Below are 20706 nucleotides of genomic sequence, written 5' to 3'. Positions count from 1 at the left end.
AGCCACTAAACATGCTGAGGAACATTTATTGGTATAGAAAGATGCTTACAGATGGTTAATTGAAAAAGCAGGCAACAAAGTCATGTACACTTATATTGATTCTGTAAAACAGTATATGCCTAAGAAAAAGTCTGGAAAATCTCAAGTGATACCTGGTTATTTCTGTGTGGCGAGTTTATGGTGAGTCTTACCTTCCTGCTTTACATATTTTTACATAATTCAGTATTACTTAATTATTTAAAAATCCACTTGGGTATTATTTGCAAAGTAGTAATAATCCACCCTATCCATAATGTCTCATGGCTGATGATATTCTGGTCCAGGTTTCCCTCAATAGCTATTATTTTCTTGGAGGGGTGGTATGGGGGAACCAAATTTGGTTCCTCACCCTGTCTCTACCTATTTCCACAAAAGTTCTTGCAGATAATGTCCATTCTGCTTAGATTTTTAGCTTAGTTTTTTATTTTAAATATATTTTTATTGATTTCAGAGAGGAAGGGAGAGGGAGAGAGAGATAGAAACATCAATGATGAGAGAGAATCATTGATAGGCTGCTTTTTGCATGTCCCCTACTGGGGATCGAGCATGCAATCCAGGCATATGCCCTTGACCAGAATCGAACCCAGGACTATTCAGTCCATAGGCCGATGCTCTATCCACTGAGCCAAACCAACTAGGGCTAGTTTATTTTCTTAAATATATTTTTATTGATTTCAGAGAGGAAGGGAGAGGGAGAGAGAGATAGAAACATCAATGATGAGAGAGAATCATTGATCAGCTGTCTCCTACTGGGGAATGAGCCTGCAACCTGGGCACATGCCCTGACCGGGAATCGAACTATGACCTTCTGGTTCATTGGTTGATTGATGCTCAACCACTGAGCCACGCCGGCTGGGTTAGTTTTTTAGTAGGACATTGAATGGGCCTACCCTTCACTACCCAGGCCCTTTTTTAGGCATTGGCAATAAAAGCTACATCAGCTTGGTTAAGACCACCAGCTTCATTGCTTAAGTGCCTGCTCTGCCACTTAATAGCTATGTGATTTGGGCAGGTTACTTAACCTCTTTCATTTGAAAGCAAATATTTATTGAGCTTCTCCTACATAGTAGGCACTAGAGATGCAGCATTGAACAAAAGAAGCACCTGCTCATGAAGCTTACATTCTAATCGGGGGAGATTGGTGATAAATAAATCAGGTTATGATAAATGTTATGAAAATAACAGGATGAGGAGAATAAAGAATGACAGGGCTGATGAGGTATGAATGTAGGTACATAGGTGCTAGAAAGAGTAGTCAGGGAATGTATCTCTCCTGACGTGATATTTGAGGAGAGACCTAAAGAAAATAAGGCAGCCAGCCAGGAGGTGGTGTGTGGGGAGAGAGTTTCAGGAAGAGGCAGTGGCCTGCTGGCGCTGGCTTGCATTTGATCTGATTACATGCACCTCTTCCCAAACTTGTGTTCAGTGAAGTCGAATTGATGGCTTGAAATCAGCCTTGATGAGAGCATTTATACACAGAAATGAGCAAATACTACGAATTCTCCCCACTAGAGAGCCATTTGTTAAATATTTACCAGCACACAACTGGGGAGAGGGAGCAGTAAGCGCAAAGGCCCTGAGGCAGGAGTGTTCCTGGTGTGTTTGAGGAACATCAAGGCAACCAGGGTGGCTAGACAGAATGAGAGGGAAGTAGTTAGGAGATGAGGTCAGTGGTGGCCAGGACGTTATAAGCCATGAAAGTACACAGGGCTTCATTCTAAGCAAAATGGAGGCCATTGGAAGTTTTAAACAAAGGTGTGATACCATCTAACTTATGCTCTGAAGAATACCATATGGGGAGGAATCAGGAAGACTAATTTTATCTAACTCAGCAATAAGTTAGATAAAAGAAGATGATGGCTTGGTAGTGGTAGAGGTAGTAAGTGGCTTGGTAGTGGTAGTAAGAAGAGCACCTCAATTTATTCACTTTTTCACATATTTTGAAGATTAAGTAAGATAACATTTAAAAAGTGCTCAACATTGGCCTAACACACAGGAGGCCAGCAATAGATGATAGCTGTTTTATTATTATTATTATTGTTGTTGTTATTGTTATTATTATTTTAAAAAATATTTTTATTGATTTCAGAGAAGAAGGGAGAGGGAGAGATAGAAACGAGAATAATGAGAGGGAATCATTGTTTGGCTGCCTCCTGGGGATTAAGTCTACAACCTGGGCATGTGCCCTGATGGGGAATCAAACCTTGACCTCCTGGTTCATAGGTTGACACTCAACCACTGAGCCACGCCGGCCAGGCTGTTGTTATTCTTACTGACAGAATGCCAATCCTGGAGTGAGGAGAGGGTGTTCATATCTGGTTAGGAAGGCAAATAATTTTAGCAACAAGTGGTAAGTACTGTGTTCCAGACAAGTGGGAGCATAGAGGAGAGACTTCGGCCAGGTTGGGGGTAGGAAGGCCAGGGAGGCTGTTTGAGAGCGGCTTTCGCAAGGGCCTGGGGAAAGAGAATTAGAAGAAATGTACAACTGCTTAAAGTGTCTACACCTCCCCAGTTTGGTGACAAACAGATCTCAGCTTTATCCTTTAGCAAAAGAATCAGTGATCTGAAGGAACAGTGATAATTTAATTACTCGGTGTGTTAATTAAGTCACCCAGGAGTCTGTGGATCGTTAGGTTCCAACTCATAGTCACTGGTAATTTCATGAATTCCATGGAGCCTTTGATTCTGATCAACAGATTCAGCCGGTAAGAACTTTAGAACTTGCTGTGAAAAAAGAAGTTTTTAATCTGAGGCCCAAGCATGGGCTTCGGGAGGTCTGGAATCCTGTGAGGACATTTGCAGAATTATGTGTGTGCAGTGAACTTGGGAAGTAGACATGAAACAGAGCAGTTCCATGTTTATCAAATTCTCAAGGAAGTTTATGGCCCCAAGAAAATTAAAAACACTGCTACTGAGAGTCACATTAGAAGGTAAAAATAGCCTAGAAGAACGGGCATGTTTTTGTTTGCCATCTCATCTATCATGAAAATATTTGGTAACATGATATTTTAAATCATATGAAAGCAGTTCAAACACTGCATTTAAAAGTGGTTCTTTTATAATAAGGCCTTTGTCATTTATGCAAATATGAACCCTGAGAACATTCATTCCAACTGAGAACTTCAGTTGTGCCAAGCTCGGATGGTAAATGAGCCACCATATACAGTGGGGCCTTGACTTACGAGTTTAATTCGTTCCGTGTGGAGCTGGTAACTCAAATTACTCGTATGTCAAATCAAAAAGTGAATGAGTGAGACACGTGATGCTGGGCTGATGTTGTGGCGTTCACTGTGACGTTCGCTGCGCCAACTAGCGGTGGGGTATCTGAAGCTGGCTCGTAACCCAAATTTTAGCTCGCAACTCAAAGCAAAAAATTGGCCGAGAGACGGCTCATATCTCGAAAAACTCGTTAGTCGGGACACTCGTAAGTCAAGGCCCCACTGTAATAAGAAGTGTTTTTACACAAGATTCGCTCTGTTGGCCATGCCAGGATCACCTGATAGTCTTCCTTTTGAGTGCTTTCCGTCTTTGATTTTATTATTATTTCTTACTGATTATTGATTTCCTACAGCCCCCTGTTTGTAGGCTGCCAGAGTCTTCATAGTAACAACCATTCCCTAAGGCAGTGATGGCGAACCTATGACACGCGAACTCATTTTTTTGGTTGATTTTTCTTTGTTAAATGGCATTTAAATATATAAAATAAATATCAAAAATATAAGTCTTTGTTTTACTATGGTTGCAAATATCAAAAAATGTCTATATGTGACACGGCACCAGAGTTAAGTTAGGGTTTTTCAAAATGCTGACATGCCGAGCTCAAAAGGTTCGCCATCACTGCCCTAAGGGCTTCTTCAAAGCCAACGAGATTGCCGAAATTTTACTTTAAAAGGAGGAATAATAGAAGTGAATTGCTCTGACCATCTTCTAGTCATACAAGGATGGTTATCGTTTACCTACCTATTTATTTTTGTCTGACAACAGGCAATGAATTCTATGAATCATGTGTGAGTTGTAATAATTCCTGCTTCTTGAGCACAGACTATGGCCCAAACACCTTGTTAAGTGTATTATGTGGATGATGCCATTGGATCCCTCCAACACCCCTGAGACAGGGACTTTACCTATTTTATAGATTCCAAACCTAGGCTCTGAGTGAGATAGGTAACTAACTTGCCCAAGATCACACAGCCAGCGAGCAGCATAACCAGTAAATAGAAAATGGAAAACAAGATGTCCTCTGAAGGATGGGTGAGCTGCAGGAAGGAAAGCACCCCCTTTCCCTGGGTCATCGTAATTTTTCACCTGTGGCATTTTCCAGTGCTGCTGAATTGGGCACCGTGTCAGGACTTGGATGAGAGAAAGAGTACAGGAACCAGTGATTACTGAAAAGGGTTGTAGGCAAATGAATTAATCCATCTACTTAATATATCTCAACATATTGATTAAATAATGATGGTGGAAATAGTTAACTTTTATTGAGTGTTTACCATGACAAAGCACAGTGTGAGGTGCTTTACTTATAGTATTGCATTGAATCCCTGTCAAAAAGCTCCTGAGGGAGGCACTACTATACCCATTTCACAGATAAGGGAACCGAGGCTCAGAGAAGTTGCATAAGTTTCCCAAAGTCACATAGCTAGTAAGATGGTATGATATGGACCAAGATCAGCCTCCAAAAGCTATGTACTTTACACAATAGTGGTGGGTAAAAGTAGGTTTACAGTTGTGACTATGCGAAACAGTTATTCTAGTAATGTTATTTGTTAATTATTGTATTATTTATTTGTATTATAATTGTAAACCTACTTTTGCCCACACCTATATATCATATCGTAAAATTTACTTTAAAAGCTACTGACGGGTTGAGTGTTCTCCATCCCTGAAAAAGTAAAAGCTATTGACTAGAATTTAAACTATTTGGGGTCAGAGGTCATGTCATTAAATTTTGTATACTCCTCAGGACATAATATAGTACCTTGTACCCAGTAGGTACTCAAGGACTGTTTGTGGGTTGATCACCCATCACAGGGGATTGAAAAATAGAACATCAAAGGCACAAAAATATATCTTATTTCAAAATATGAAAAAGTAAGATATAGAAGGTGTATAGCTCAGGCATAGGTGTAATGCTCAGACATGTGGCCTGAGGGTCTCATGGTCCACGTGTGACTCTTTGGCTCGTGGCTGACACCGCCTTCCTCGGCACAGCCAGCCCTCTTCTGCACGTCGGGAATGGAGGAGTGGTGCTGTCTGCCGAGGGTTTCCTGGTCGTGGCATCGCTCTAATATTCCAGCGTCACCGTCTTGGTTTTGAGGTATTCGTTTAGCGCTTCCTCACCTAGGAAAGAGAAAAACTGTTGGTGGACAGTGTTCATAGGTGGCTGTGATGTCACCAGACTTTCGGACACAGGTGTGGGTGTCTAGGTCACTGAGCAAATAGAATGTGGGCCAGACCAGTCTTTCTCAAACATTAAAATTCATGTGAATCACCTGATGATTCTGTGAAACTACAGCTTCTCATTCAATTAAAAATGGTCTAGGTCCCATCATTGAGTTTACTGTCTCTCTCTCTCTTTAAAAAAAGTTTTTTTTTAATTAAAAATTTTTTTCAATTACAGTTTACGTTTAATATTCTGTATTAGTTTCAGATGTACAGCATAGTGGTTAGACAATCATACACTTTACAAAGTGTTCCCCCTCCCAATATTTCCAGTACCCACCTGGCACTGTACATAGTTATTGCAATATTATTGACTACTAGGAGCTCAGTGCACAAAATTCATGCACTGGGGAGGGGGGGGTGTCCCTCAGCCCAGCCTGGGCCCTCTTGAAGTACCGCCCGCCCATCGATCGCCCTGCAGAGGGAGGCCCCGCCGCAGCACTGCTGGCCAGGTAGCATGGGCCTCCTTCTGTGGGGTGATTGTGGGGTGATGGTGGGGCCCCCTGACCAATCACATCGCACCCGCCTTGGCTGGCCTGGCACCAGTGCGTGTCGTAGTGTGATCGTTTGGACAATCGTTCTGCTGTTCTGCCCTTGGGTCGATTTGCATATTACACTTTTATTATTATAGATATTCTGTTTTTTTGTACTTTACATGCCCATGACTATTTTGTAACTACCAATCTGTACTTCTCAATCCCTTCACCTTTTTCACCTAGTCCCTCGTCTCCCCCCCTCCCCCCACTCTGACAGCCATCAGTCTGGTCTCTGTATCTATGAGCCTGTTTCCTTTTTTTTTTTTTTTTACACATTTATGGGGGTTTTTAAAAAATATATATTTCTATTGATTTCAGAGAGGAAGGAAGAGGGAGAGAGAGATAGAAACATCCATGATGAGAGAGAATCATGGATCGGCTGCCTCCTGCAAGTCCTCCACTGGGGATCAAGCCCACAACCCCGGCATGTGCCCTTGACCGGAATTGAACCCGGGACCTTTCAGTTCGCAGGCCGACGCTCTATTCACTGAGCCAAACTGGCTAGGGCTATGAGCCTGTTTCTGTTGTTTGTCTATGTACCCTGTCTTTAGATTCCACATATAAGTAAATCATATGGTATTTGTCTTTCTCTGACTGACTTATTTCACTTAGCACATACTGTGTCTCTTGACTTCATCCTTTTTTCTCTTGCTTGCTTTAATCTTGTGTTGTTTTATACATTTAGTGTAGCCTAGGTGTACAGTGTTTGCGAAGTCTACAGTGGTGCACAGTGATGCCTGAGGCCCTAAAAATCACTCACCACTCACTCACTGAGTCACCCGGAGCAACTGCCAGTCCTGCAAGCTCCATTCATGGTAGGTGCCCTGTACAGGTGAACCGTTTTTTATCTCTTATAACCATGTTTTTACTGTATCTTTTCTATGTTTACATACGTTTGGATCCACCAATACTTGCCATTATGTTACGATTGCCTACAGTCTTCAGTACGAATCATATTTTAAAGATAAGGAAAATGCAGTTTTCCTGATTTATATAGCATCTTGGGAACAGAGAAAGCCATATCCAGGCAAAAACAAATAGGTCTTGCTCTCTGTTCCTACTCTGAGCTAGACAACCATCAACTTCTAGCAGTGAAAGGGCATGAGTGCCACAGGCGAAGCTAATGAGTGTGTGATTCTGTCAGTTGAGCTAAAACAAGGGTTGTAACCTTACATTAGTATCACCCCGGGGAGCTTTTAAAACTCCTGATCCAGGTCACACCCCAGAGCAATTACATCAGCATCTTTGTATTTTTTAAGGCTCCCTGGTGATTCTAATCCAATGTGCCACTGGGAACCACCGGGCTAAGGGAGTTTTAAATTGGGAGAGGAAGAAACTATTGGGCAAATTCTGCTGTTTTATCATAAAACAGAGACCTGAAGCTGGGCCATTATACTCTATCCAAAGTCAAGTGGACACAGTTTCCTTGCTTTAAAATAGTATTTTCTCTAAGAAAATTGCCCACTGTGTTTTGGATGCAGGGATGAAAGTTGGATTAATAACATGAAGAAGAAGAAAAAAAGACTTTCTACCTCAATGGCATTTAAAATGAGAGCTACGTTTATTGCTGCAAATACATTGCCCAAAGTCATCAAGAGAAAAGTGTAAAAACACCCCAAATTAACCAAACTTATATTAGTGGACTATAATTTCAGTAAATCACAAATATTTCAGTTTTTGAAATAACATATAGATTGACTGTGGGGAGGAAGAACATGGGCCCCATAGCCAGATTGCTTGGCTTTGAATTCTCTGCCAGTGGCTGGCTGTGTGACTTTGAGCAAGTTACCCAACCTCTCTGAGCCCCTATTTTCCTCATCCATTAAATAAAGATAATAAATGGTACCTGTCTCCCAGAGCTATTGTGAGATTGCTTGTGGTCATGCAGGTAAAGCAGTTAAAACAGGGCCTGGTTTAGTGTTCAAAGTAAGCTGCTACTTAAATGTGTCACTGCCCATAATGAGTTTCATTTTGGGCTTTCTACAAACTCCAAATCCAAGTTCCCAGACCCCCAGAAAACCCTGCCGGTTGCAGTGTTGACCCTGAAAACTTGCCAAGCAACTCAGAGACAGGATTTATTCTCGGAGATAGCTGGTTATTGCCCTGTATCCATTTTTCCTGTCTTGGTTCCCATGAACACTAAACCAAATTCATGCTGAAGGTCAAGTAAAAAACAAAAAAACAAAAATGAACCTATCTTAGTTAAAAGATATTGTCAGAGGTTCTTTTTCCTTTCATTGTTACTCTTCTTTTAAAAGGAAACACTTTCCCACACTATTTGTGTACTTTTTTATATGTTCAAAAGAATGTTTAATATTTTCAAACATTCGTAGTTGCCCTAGCCCAGTGGTCGTCAAACTCATTAGTCAACAGAGCCAAATATCAACAGGACAACGACTGAAATTTCTTTTGAGAGCCAAATTTTTTAAACTTAAACTATATAGGTAGGTACATTGTTATTAACTTAATTAAGGTATTCCTAAGGCTTAGGAAGAGCCACACTCAAGGGGCCAAAGAGCCGCATGTGGCTCAAGAGCCGCAGTTTGCCGACCACGGCCCTAGCCGGTTTGGCTCAGTGGCTAGAGCATTGGCCTGCCGACTGAAGGGTCCTGGGTTTGATTCTGGTCAAGGACACGAACCTTGGTTGCAGGCTCAAGCCCCAGCCAAGGTCAGGGTGCATGTGGGAGATAACCAATGGGTGTGTCTCTCTCACATTGGTGTTTTCCTCTCTCTGCCCCTCGCCCTCCCTGCCACTCTCTAAAAAATCAATGGGAAAAATATCCTTGGGTGAGGATTAATAAAACAAACAAACAAACAACTTAGTGCCCTGTAAAGCCAGAATGCCCTTTGAAACAGTACATGGGGCTCTAGCCGGTTTGGTTGAAGGGTCCCGGATTCAATTCTGGTCAAGGGCATGTACTAGTATGTTGGCTGAATGCTCAATCCCCAACCCCAGTGTCTCTCTCACATTGATGTTTTCCCTCCCTCTGTCTCTCCCCCTTCCTTTCATTCTCTCTAAACATCAATGGAAACGTATCCTCAGGTGAGGATTAACAACCACCACAAAACGCACAGTACGTGGGTGTGGCATGAAGCACAAAGCAGACTGGATGTGGAAACACAGGAACGCACAGGAGAAGAGCACAGCGTACCTAAGTCTTTTCCAAAGCCAGATTGTTTAACTCCGCCGAAGGGGGCTGCCACGTCCGTCTTGTTGTAAGTGTTAATAAACACGGTCCCCGCTTCAAGTTTCTCACTAATGTACATCGCTTTGTTTATGTCTCTTGTGAAAACCCCCGAAGCCAAACCGTACTCTGTATTATTTGCTCGCAGCAACACTCCATCGATGTCCCTACGAGATGTTTTTAGGAAGACATAAAACTTCATTAAGTGTAGGGCACAGCACTCCCATTTGTGTTCTAACATTTCCCCCTCCATGCTAGAAACAGGAACACGTGATTGCTTACCTGCTTACATTTTTATAAATGAAACTATCCAGGCTTATACCAAAAGAAAACCCAGTGAAATATTACAACTCCAGTATTAACAGTTTCATCCATGTCATACGGCACCATTTAAAATCTGATCTTTTCAGAGAGGAAGGGAGAGGGAGGGAGAGATAGAAACATCAATGATGAAAGAGAAGCATTGATAGGCTGCCTCCTGCACGCCCCACACTGGGGATCAAGCCCACAACCCAGGCATGTACCTGACTGGGAATTGAACCATGACCTCCTGATTCATAGGTCAATGCAGGTGAACCACACCAGCCAGGCTAAAGTCATCTTTTCAATTTTCTTAATTGGTTCTCCTTTATGCCTATTCATTCCCTCTCCTCTCCCTTGATTCCCACTTCTAGATATGTTCTCAGAGTGACCCCTACTTCCCTCCATCGCTTCAGATTTTACACACGCAGCTCCAGGCTCATTCAGTGTCTCACCCTGAAGCCTCCCAGTGCCCACCCTTGCCAACATCGAGGCCTAGACGGTAGGAACTCAATGGGAGGGCTCTGCATCCAGACTGCCTGGGGGACCCTGGACCAGTGACTTCCTCTTCCCATGCTTTCGTTTATTCTTGTGAAAATGGAAATAATAATAATAGCACCTGTCTTGTTGTTGTGAGGATTAAATGAGCTAACAGTGCCTGGAACTTAGTAAATGCTCAATAAAAATCGGCTATAATGCCCTGGCCAGTTAGTTGGAGCATCATCCCATATACCAGAATGTTGCAAGTTGGATCCTTCTCCCTCTCTGTCTCTCTTTCTCTCTCTCTCTCCAGGGAACACATGTTCCTCCAACTCAGGATTTTGAATGAGCTCTTCGTGTACTTCTGGTTCACCTCCTAACCAGACTGGAAGCTCCCAGAGGGCAGGGATAACATCTTGTTCCTCTTTACACCGTGATGTTGCATCAGCAAATGAGAGGAAATTCAGTTACTGTGTTAATTCAACAAAAGGAGAGTAAAATAATCCCTTACATCGATCTTCTGATTTCCTGGCCATTTGTCTCAGTATGTACTCACTTCCGACATGCCTGCCACGGCGTATCTCACCTTTCTGAGTGTCATCCTAATGCTTAGAAAGGCACAAATTCTCTACAATATGATCAGTAGACGCAAGCCAAGTATTTCATCTGGTGCTCCGGCAAAGAAACAGAATCTGTTCCAAAACTGGAGGGGAAATTAGTTGTGCTGGCTTTTTTAAGAGACAGCAAAGGCTTGAATGTGGAGCCTGCTGAAGGTATTTTCAACGGTCATCTTGACTACATGGAAGTTTAAACTCACAGGAGAGATTTGGAACCTAACTTGGCGTGCTCTGAGGCTCCGCTAACTCTCTCACAGTCCTTCATGCATTGTGCATGGTAGGGACCCACATATCTATAAACTGGACTACGGCTTTATGCCATTGCTTGTGCGGACGGTTGAGATGACATAATTTTATAGTATGTCTTGCTTACGTCCAGAACAGTGGTTCTCAACCTTCCTAATGCTGTGACCCTTTAATACAGTTCCTCATGTTGTGGTGACCCCCAACCATAAAATTATTTTCGTTGCTACTTCATAACTGCAATTTTGCTACTGTTATGAATCGTAATGTAAATATCTGATATGCAGGATGTATTTTCATTGTTACAAATTGAACATAATTAAAGCATAGTGATTAATTACAAAAACAATATGTAATTATATAAGTGTTTTCCGATGGTCTTAGGTGACCCCTGTGAAAGGGTTGTTCGGCCCCCAAAGGGGTCATGACCCACAGGTTGAGAACCGCTGGTCTAGAATAATAACAAGCATAACAGTGGCAATACACCAATAGCAAACACTTCACTTATTTAATCTTTAGAATGACCCCAAAAGTTAGATACTATTAATAGCCCAATTTTGCAAGTAAAGAAACTGAGGCACAGACTGATTAAATAACTGGCCCAAGCCGACAGAGGTAGACAGGTGTGGGGCCACAGGACAGCTGCTGCCCACTGTACAATCCTGCCCTTGGCCTTCTGTGATTAATTGCTCATATCCTGGTCTGTCTCCCATTAGATGGTAAGCTCCTTGAGGACAAGAACTGCGACTTATCTAGGTCTATGTCCCCAAAACATGGCTTCCTCTATCTGCATGTTTAACACAAGGCCTATCTGTGGGGGAACTTATAACGAAAGGAAGGTAATGGCATCCTTGAATCAGTTTGTCAAAGTTTACTCACTATAGCTTAGTGTCCCTCAAAGTCTTTTACAATGTCTATTAAAGACCAAGAAGTTCGTCTGAACTTTATATTCTGCTTCTTTCCACCTTATCATGGGTTGAAGGAAATCTAAAGTTAGAATTCAGAAGAATTTTGTGGCGTATATCATGAGTCTGTGGTACTAAACATTCTTATAGGAGCTCAGTTACTGTACAGCCTTCTCTGATATGCTGAACACTTTGGAAAATTTCATGTGCTCTAACACATCAGGATATCATTTACATTTGATTACATGGTGATTGTGGCTATTTCTATAAGAAGCTAAGTATTGGGCTTTTGGGGCCATAATCCCCTAGGAAGGCAGCAGTCCTTTTTGGACAAAATCAGATTTCACAGATGCTGCCTTCCCTAGGAATGTAAATGTGGAAACTGGTTCTGTTATTTTCAGTAATTTACCTTGTTCCAGAGACATTTCAAGTGTCAACTGTACAAAAACGAAAATTTAGTCAGCTAAAGTCCTATGTCAGCATTAATTTAGGAAGCAAAAGTATATTTCAATCATTAGTTAGCACTCTCTTCTCAATATTTAAGTCAACTATTCTTATAGTAGAGAATTACATGTTCATTGATTTTTATGCTCTGTATATAGCTCAATGGCAGAATAATAATAATAAAAATCCCACAACGTATGTAGTCAAAACTCGTTAAATTGTGCCCGGAGAACATACCCATTTTGGAATTTAGAAATGACCATAATAGGCCCAAAGGATTCCTCTTTGGCCAGGTACATGTGGTCTTCCACATCTGTGAACACAGTCGGTTCCATAAAAAAGCCTATTTGAAAAACAGAGGAAAAGAACGTCAATTATAGGCTAATCTTCAATGAACAGTTCTTATTTAATTACATTACACATCTTTTTCTTCCCTCTGGGTCAGTCAAAAAAAGAAAACTTTCATTTTCCTATTTGGCATTAGCATTCCTAGGTTCTTATATTTATAATGCTTTTATTACAAACATTTCAAACATATGTACAAATAGACAATATAGTATCATGAATAGTAAAATAATTATTTATTTATATTTGCTGTATTTGATTCACTTTTTACTTGCTGAAATATCTTAGAGGAAATTCCAGAGATTACAACTTTGACCTCCAAGTATTTCAGTACAAATCTAAAAAATAAGGACATTTTCTTGCATACTGCGCAATACATTATCATACCTAACAAGTTTATGCTAATTTCTTATTCATAATTTACACTTCAGTTTCTGATTGTCTGGAAAGATCTTGTTCCAGTTGACCTGTTGAATTCAGGATTTAAATAAATTCTGCACATTGTATTAGGTTATTAGAGCTCTTGTGTCCTTTAATCTAGAATGTTTCCCCTTTATCCCTGCCCCTTATTTTTCATGCCATTGATGTGTTAAACAGACCAAGTCACTTGTTCTATAGAATACCTTGCATTTTAGATTTGTCATTGCTTCCTTGGGATGGTATTTAATTTGTTCTTCCAGCCCCTGTATTTCTCGTAAATGGAAAATTTGACCTACAGGCATGGTCAGGTTCAGGTTAAATGTTTTGGGCAAGAATACTTTACAGGTGGTGTTGCCCATTGCATCTTATAGGAGACACAGCGTATCCAGTCGCCCAGCTCTCCCTGCTGCTAAGATTGACCAGTGGTTCTAAGTGGTGACAACCTGGCCCCTCCATTACAAAGTTGTGCTTTTTTCCTTCTGCTGGCAAGCGAGCTTGGGGGTGATACTTTGGTATCTTACAAATGCTCAGGTCCCCATCAACCTTTTACCTAATAACTTTAGCCTCTCTGATGATCATTGCCTGAATCAATTATTTCATTCAATTAGGGAGTGCGAATTGGTGACTGATGGATTGATTTTTGTTAATCCTCACTGAGAATATTTTTTCTATTGATTTGTAGAGAGACTGGAAGGGAGGGAGAAAAAAAGGGAAAGAGAGAGGGAGAGAGAGAGAGGGAGAGAGGGAAAGAGAGAGGGAGAGAGGGAGAGGGAGAGAGGGAAAGAGAGAGAGAGAGAAACATTGATGTGAGAGACACATCAATTGGTTGCCTCCTGCACTCACCCTGACTGGGACCAGGGATTGAACCTGCAACCCAGGTAAGTGCCCTTGATTGGGAATTGAACCTGCGACCCTTCAGTGCAGGGGTACATAAGGGGATTGGGGGGGGGGGTTGGGTGGAGGAGGGGAGGATGCTCTAATCACTGAAATACACCAGCCAGGATGGTAAATTTTTTAATTCTATTATATTTTTCTAGATTATTTAGCAGGGATCCTTTTGCAAAAATAAAAAAGTCTCCTTTATCACCTACTCAGTTATCCAGAAATTCAGTTCATACAGGAAACACATGATAAATGTTGAATTTTTTCCCTTTTAATTGCCAATTTTCAGAGTAGGATGCTGGCACACAATCTACCTACAGGAGTAAAAAACGAGTTTTTGCAGTTGTTTGTCTTTTTCTCCTTTTGGGTGTCATAACAGTGAGCCATTTGTGTGTTTCAGTAACAAGTCCTGCTTCAGACAAGAGGAATGACTCGTTCCCAGGCTCTGCTGGCTAAGGTGACATCTCACAGTGTCAGGAAGAAAGATCAGCAGCTCTTGAGCAACACAGATGCCCACTACCCTTGCTTACTGTACAGCTAAGGGCCCATCACATCTATTTCATGAGCGGATTTTCATAGCCTCATATAGCAGGATATGCACGTTTCATCCCATTTTACACGGGAGGTTCAGAAAACCTGTATTGTCCAAGGTGCCACAGCGTATAAGTGGCCAAGCAGGAGCTAAAAATTAACTCTTCTGACTTTTGAGGCAAGCTGGTGTTGCTATAAAAGCTGTTCCCATCTCTGTGAACTTCGGAGGTGATCTTACCTGGCCTTGGAACTTGTCTTCCCCCGTACACCAGGGTGGCCCCCTCTTTCACTCCTGCTTCACAGTATTGAAGAAGCTTTTCCAGATGCGCTTTATGATTCTGGGGCCCGTGATCAGTAGATCTGTCAAGCGGATCACCAATTTTCATCTTTTTAATTTCTTCCACCTGTATGTCACCCAGTTCACAAAACACAATGGACTGTTAATAATAATAATGGGTACCCTTGACTGAGCTCCTACCACGTGGCGGGTCTTGTACTAAGCTGTTAAAAGATTTGTCGTCATTTCGTCTTCAAAGCAGCATTAGAAATGGGTATTTATTATTTCCATCTTACAGCTGAAGAAACTGAGGCTTAGAGAGGTTAAGTGACTTGCCCAAGGGCGCACAACCACCAAATACGATAGTTTTGTTAAGCTCTTAACTACTGAGTTTTAACAGAACGTAGCTACAAATACTATTTTAAAATGATCCTGAGAACATATATACATAACTCAGGGACACAGACAACAGAGTGATAAAGATTGGGGGGAGAGGGAGGGGGGAGCAGAGGCTGGGTGGAAGTGGGCAAAGGATGGGGGAGGGAAATGGGGGGACATCTGTAATAGCATCAGCAATAAAAAAATTATCCTGAATGTTAATCCATTAAAACAGTAAATCTGATGTTTTGGAATTTTTATTAGTACAGTGTGCTTACAGCCAGCTGGCCAGCCTGACTCAGTGGTTGAGCATCGACCCATGAACTAGGTACAGTGGTCGGCAAACTGCGGCTCGCGAGCCACATGCAGCTCTTTGGCCCCTTGAATGTGGCTCTTCCACAAAATACCGACTTCTGCACATGGGCCACGAAGTTTCAATCGCACTGTACGTGCGCTTTTTTTTGACCACTGAACAAGGAGGTCACAGTTTGATTCCCGGTCAGGGCACATGCCCAGGTTGCAGACTCAATCCCCAGTAGTGGGTGTGGGGGAGGCAGCCCATCTATGATTCTCATCATTGATGTTTCTAACTCTTCCTTTCCCTTTCTCTCTCTGAAATCAATAAAAACATATTTTTTTTAAAAAATGCAGTGTGCTTACACTCTTCCTGACAAAAGAATTTCCAAATGGCCACATTGTTATCTCTTTTTCTCTCCCCAAGTGTGGCAGACTGGCCTTGTGAAATTCTCACGGCACGGCCATGCCAGAGGAATTGCTAGACTGTTCCGATGAAAAACCATCTTCATTGAACGATGTTCATCACTGGCATGTCTTTGTAATCACTTCTTGTACATCTCAATTTTCGTAATCTATTTCTGCATTTTCTAATGTTAAGTTCAATTCTAGTAGGAAGAAAGAATGGGAGTAACTGGGACCCCACAGGCCCATGAATTAGAATTTAGACCTGGCAATAATCCCTCAGGAAGTGCTCAAAAAGATACCTGTTGAATGAGTGAGTGAGTGAATGAATGAATGAATGAATGAATATAAATTGCATGTGTATAAAACGTGTGTGTTGATGGATTGATATAGTAAATCCTTAACATTTCTGGTCTCAGAATTTGAAATTTCAACAAGTTATAGTTGTGAAAACCCATGACGTGGTACTATAACTATTTTCCTGAGGCACAAAATTGCATTGCAGGGATATTTAGGAGGCAGCCACTGCCCACAACGTGTCTCTCCATCTGACTTCCTTGTTTTCTACTCTCATAAAGAAAGAATGTTTGCCTCTTGGGGGTGGGGTCAGGGAATTGGCTCTGGGAAAAAAAAAGCTGGGTGCTGGTTTTTCAAATATAAAACAGATTTATGATTACTATTACCATCATCCTATACAATAAAAGCTTAATATGCTAAGTGTCTGGTCATCCAGTAATGATATGCTAAGGCTGCTCAACCACTTGCTATGTTGTGCACTGACCACCAGGGGGCAGATGCTCTGACCAGTAGGTTAACTTGCTGCTGGGGTCTAGCCGATCAGGACTGAATGAGACGGGCCGGACACACCCTGGAGCCCTCCCACAGTCCCTCCTCAGCTGGCCAACCACCTGCATCCCTCCCCAGCCCCGATCGTGCACCGGTGGGGTCCCTCGGCCTGGCCTGAGCTCTCTCGCAATCTGGGACCCCTCGGGGGATGTCGGGAGCCAGTTTCGGCCCGATGGTGGAATGAACGGTTGCTATGATGCGCACTGACCACCAGGGAGCAGACGCTCAACGCAGGAGCTGCCCCTGGTGGTCAGTGCGCTCCCACAGGGGGAGTGGCGCTCAGCCAGAAGCCAGGCTCACGGCTGGAGAGCACAGTGGCGGTGGCGGGAGCCTCTCCCACCTCCGAGGCAGCGCTAAGGATGTCTGACTGCCAGCTTAGGTCTGATCTTCGCAGGGAGTAGGCCTAAGCTAGCAGTCAGACATCCCCTGAGGATTCCTGGACTGTGAGAGGGCACAGGCCGGGCTGAGGGACCCCCCCCCCCCCCGCCAAGTGCAGGAAATTTGTGCACCGGGCCTCTAGTAATAATATAATGTAGTTTAGTTTAGAGTTTATTTTAGTCACAGAATTCATCTTAATAGTTCTATAAATGACTTTTAGTCTATATTTACAGAATCATGACCAATCAATAGTGGGCATCTGTCTATCTATTGACCTTTCTCTCTCTTTCGTCTGTCTTGATGAAGGATATGGTATTTATCCTGTTAACTGTGAACTGAGGATTTGTAAGGATTGAACAGTGTATCTCTCATAGTTAATTTAGGGGTTTATAAAAATCTCAAGTGTCATGGTTCTAATAGACTATAAATGCAGAGCCAGGTATAGGTAATAACAGCTCTTAAGGGTTTTGTTTATACAGACCTATAACTTTTTACTATGAAAAATTATAAACACATATAAAAGCAGACAAATAATATAATAAAACTCCATGTACCCATCACCCAACTTCAACAATTACCAATTCATGGCCAATTTATTCCACCCCTCACTTCCTCCCCTCCTGGGGAGCAGGAGGGAAGCAAAGTCTAGACATTATATAATTGAACCTATAAATATGTCACAAAGTGGCTCGAAAAGATAAGGACTGAATTGTTTTTTAAAACTATATAAGCACAGTACTATTGTCACACCTAAAAAGTCACTAAGTCTCAGAAATACTTTTTGAGTTTAAGCAATTTCTGTCCGACTCATGGAGCCAACTTAAAGGCGCCTTACCACTCTTGTCACAAATTCATCGTGGATGGATTCTTCCACAAACAAGCGCCCAGCTGCAATACAGTTCTCTCCTTTGTTGAAAAATACCGCTCCCATGCCCTTGGGCAGCAGAGGAGAAAAGATTGTTAACATTATTTGGGAAGTCGGGGTTGTAATAGTATTGCGTGTACTGAGAATATATGCTATGAAAGGCAGCAGACAACAGAGAGGTCACAGACAAACATAACTCCTTGGCCTAGGGGGCGGTGAGCGCTGCTGAAGATACCCCGCTTCGATCCAGCCTGCCTTTTGGGGTTTTGTTTCTCCTTCCCCTCCTTTGGTCCATGAGCACTTAACAAAAAAGTGTGTAAAAGAAAGAACATACCACTAAGGAACAGATTTTGTGTTGCAAGAAAGTCTAGATTATAAATTTAAATGGAATGCCTGTATGTCAGATTTTGCTTTTGAGATCTCTACATTAGTTTGTATAAGTCATGAATGTTTTAAGAACACCTTAATGAGACAAATTATAAAGACATTATTTTAAAAATAAAGTGTTCTGAGTGTTCCAAAATCTAAGCATAAAGAGGATAGTTTCTACAATGACTAGACAAGGCTAGATCTCACTTTAGATTTCTGGTGAGCTTCCCAGTGACATTACTAGCTTCCCTCTGCCATTACCAAATGACTTATTTCCGCTGGGCACCTCTCCTGCCTTTCCACTTCACCACCGATCAAGTGAATACTTGACTAGTACTTCTTCTCTGTGCTTTTTTGTTTGGTTCTAATTAATAAAGATTAAAGTTTCTAAATTTAGATTTTTATAGGGTATTGTAAATAAATACAAATTATATACTTGAAAAAAAAGATTTCTGATAAGCAATGAGGTGAAATGTGTTTTAGAAATAGGCACTTATTTAGTTGGATTTGACCCACTCTTACCATTCGCACGGCTTTGTCAATTTCACAGTCATTGAATATTATAAGTGGGGATTTGCCACCAAGTTCAAGAGAAACTTTCTTTAAGTTGCTCGCAGCACTAGAGAAAAATAAATGGGAAATGAGCATTTAGTGTCTCTCTCTCTCTCTCTCCTTCCACCATAAATTACCACTTGACATGGAAAACATAATTGAGCCTCAGAAACATTCAGAAACTTATGCAAAGACAAAGCATGAATGGTTGAATGGTGATAATTGTTGAAGCTGGGTGGTGAGCACATGGAAGTTCATTATCCTATTCATGTGCTTTGAATATATGAGAAATTTTCCATAATGAACTTTTTGTTTTAAATTCTGTGGAAAATGACTAGCGATCCTTATAGGTAAATTCAGATTATTTAGGTATACTAATTTTGGTTACATAAAGGCCTGGCAAGGAATTTAGCCTCAAACCAGATTACTGGAGCATTGGAAAAAATATATATAAATATAGATTTTTTCGAAGTAAATTATTTATTTTCCCTTTCTTGCAGAAGTACTATTTAAAACATTTTTAAATTTTAAAGAAATGCAGAAAGAAGGGAAAGAAATCAATTCCATGGCTCAATTACTTTTTTTTTTAACCATTTTGATATAGTTTTTTCTGGTCTGTGCCCAACCATAGCCTTTGCCTTATTTAACATAGTTGGGAATCACCCAATATATACAATTTATAGCTTATTTTCCTTTCCATTTACCATTTTAACAACACTTCTCACTGTTATTAAAATGTTCCATGAACATGAGTGCACAGTATTCTGTTATGTTGACTTCCTTTAACCATTGCTTTATTTTTAACATTTAGATTAATTGCAATGAAAAATTTTAAAAATATGTTTTTATTGATTTCAGATAGAGGAATGGAAAGGGAGAGATGGACACATCGAGGAGGAGAGCAAATCATCAACTGGCTGCCTCCTGCACACCCCCTACTGGGGATCGAGCCCACAACCTGGGTATGTGCCCTGACCCGGAATGGAGCCAGCGTAAGAAGATACTCAAGCAACCGAGCCACACTAGCCCGGGAGATTATTTGTAATTTTTTAACTGTTATTAAAATGTTCCATGAACATGAGTGCACAGTATTCTGTTATGTTGACTTCCTTTAACCATTGCTTTATTTTTAACATTTAGATTAATTGCAATGAAAAATTTTAAAAATATGTTTTTATTGATTTCAGATAGAGGAATGGAAAGGGAGAGATGGGCACATCGAGGAGGAGAGCAAATCATCAACGGGCTGCCTCCTGCACGCCCCCTACAGGGGATCGAGCCCGCAACCCCGGGCATGTGCCCTGACCAGGAATTGAACAGTGACCTCCTGGTTCCTAGGTCGATACTCAACCACTGAGCTACACTGGCTGGGCAGGTTATTTGAAAATTTTATTTTTAATTTTTAAAAATATGTTTTTATTGATTTTTGTTAGAGAAAGAAGAAGGGAGAGGGAGAGGGAGAGAGAGAAATATCAATGTGAAAGAGGAACATCAAGTGGTTTCCTCCTGCATACACCTCGACCAGGGACCGGGGATCAAACCCATAACCTGGGTATGTGCCCTGACCCAGAATGGAGCCAGCATAAGATGATACTCAAGCAACCAAGCCACACTAGCCCAGGAGATTATTTGTAATTTTTTTAAAAAAACAATGTTACTGCTTTTTAGAAATTTATTTTATTAATCATCCAGATTTGGGTCATTTATATGTCTTTTTGGTTTCTTACTTATGCTCGAAAAACAATTTGGGCCACAGATCTAGTACAGAAAATATTTTGTGCTGGATTGTTAAAGCTGCCAGTCGGGTGTAGAATTTCACTATGGCTCTAGTTTTATTGACTGTGGGCTTTTCCACTTTGGAAGGTATTTTATTATACTCACACAGGTCAATGCCCTGCAGTGATAAGTAGATTTCTCTTCTAAATCTGATGTGATTTTTCTTCCTCCCAAAGCACCCTATTCCAAGAAGCAAA

The 20706-nt window shown here is 41.4% G+C and overlaps 1 protein-coding gene across 1 annotated transcript in view; it reads right to left on the bottom strand.

Moving 5' to 3' along the window:
- Positions 1–4492: 4492 nt before the first annotated feature.
- The window catches only part of ALDH1L2 (aldehyde dehydrogenase 1 family, member L2), a 45599-nt gene continuing 29385 nt past the window's right edge, over positions 4493–20706 (bottom strand). The window contains 6 exon segments of the mRNA XM_014535998.1: positions 4493–5379; positions 9170–9369; positions 12429–12534; positions 14608–14773; positions 17783–17881; positions 18704–18897. Of these exon segments, the coding sequence (XP_014391484.1) occupies positions 5324–5379; positions 9170–9369; positions 12429–12534; positions 14608–14773; positions 17783–17881; positions 18704–18897 (821 nt within the window). The 3' untranslated portion in view covers positions 4493–5323.

Source organism: Myotis brandtii, unplaced genomic scaffold, assembly GCF_000412655.1.
Source record: "Myotis brandtii unplaced genomic scaffold, ASM41265v1 scaffold155, whole genome shotgun sequence".
In the NCBI taxonomy this organism is placed as follows: domain Eukaryota; kingdom Metazoa; phylum Chordata; class Mammalia; order Chiroptera; family Vespertilionidae; genus Myotis; species Myotis brandtii.
Note: the sequence above shows the minus strand (reverse complement) of the source record. Positions and strands in the feature narration are given on the sequence as shown.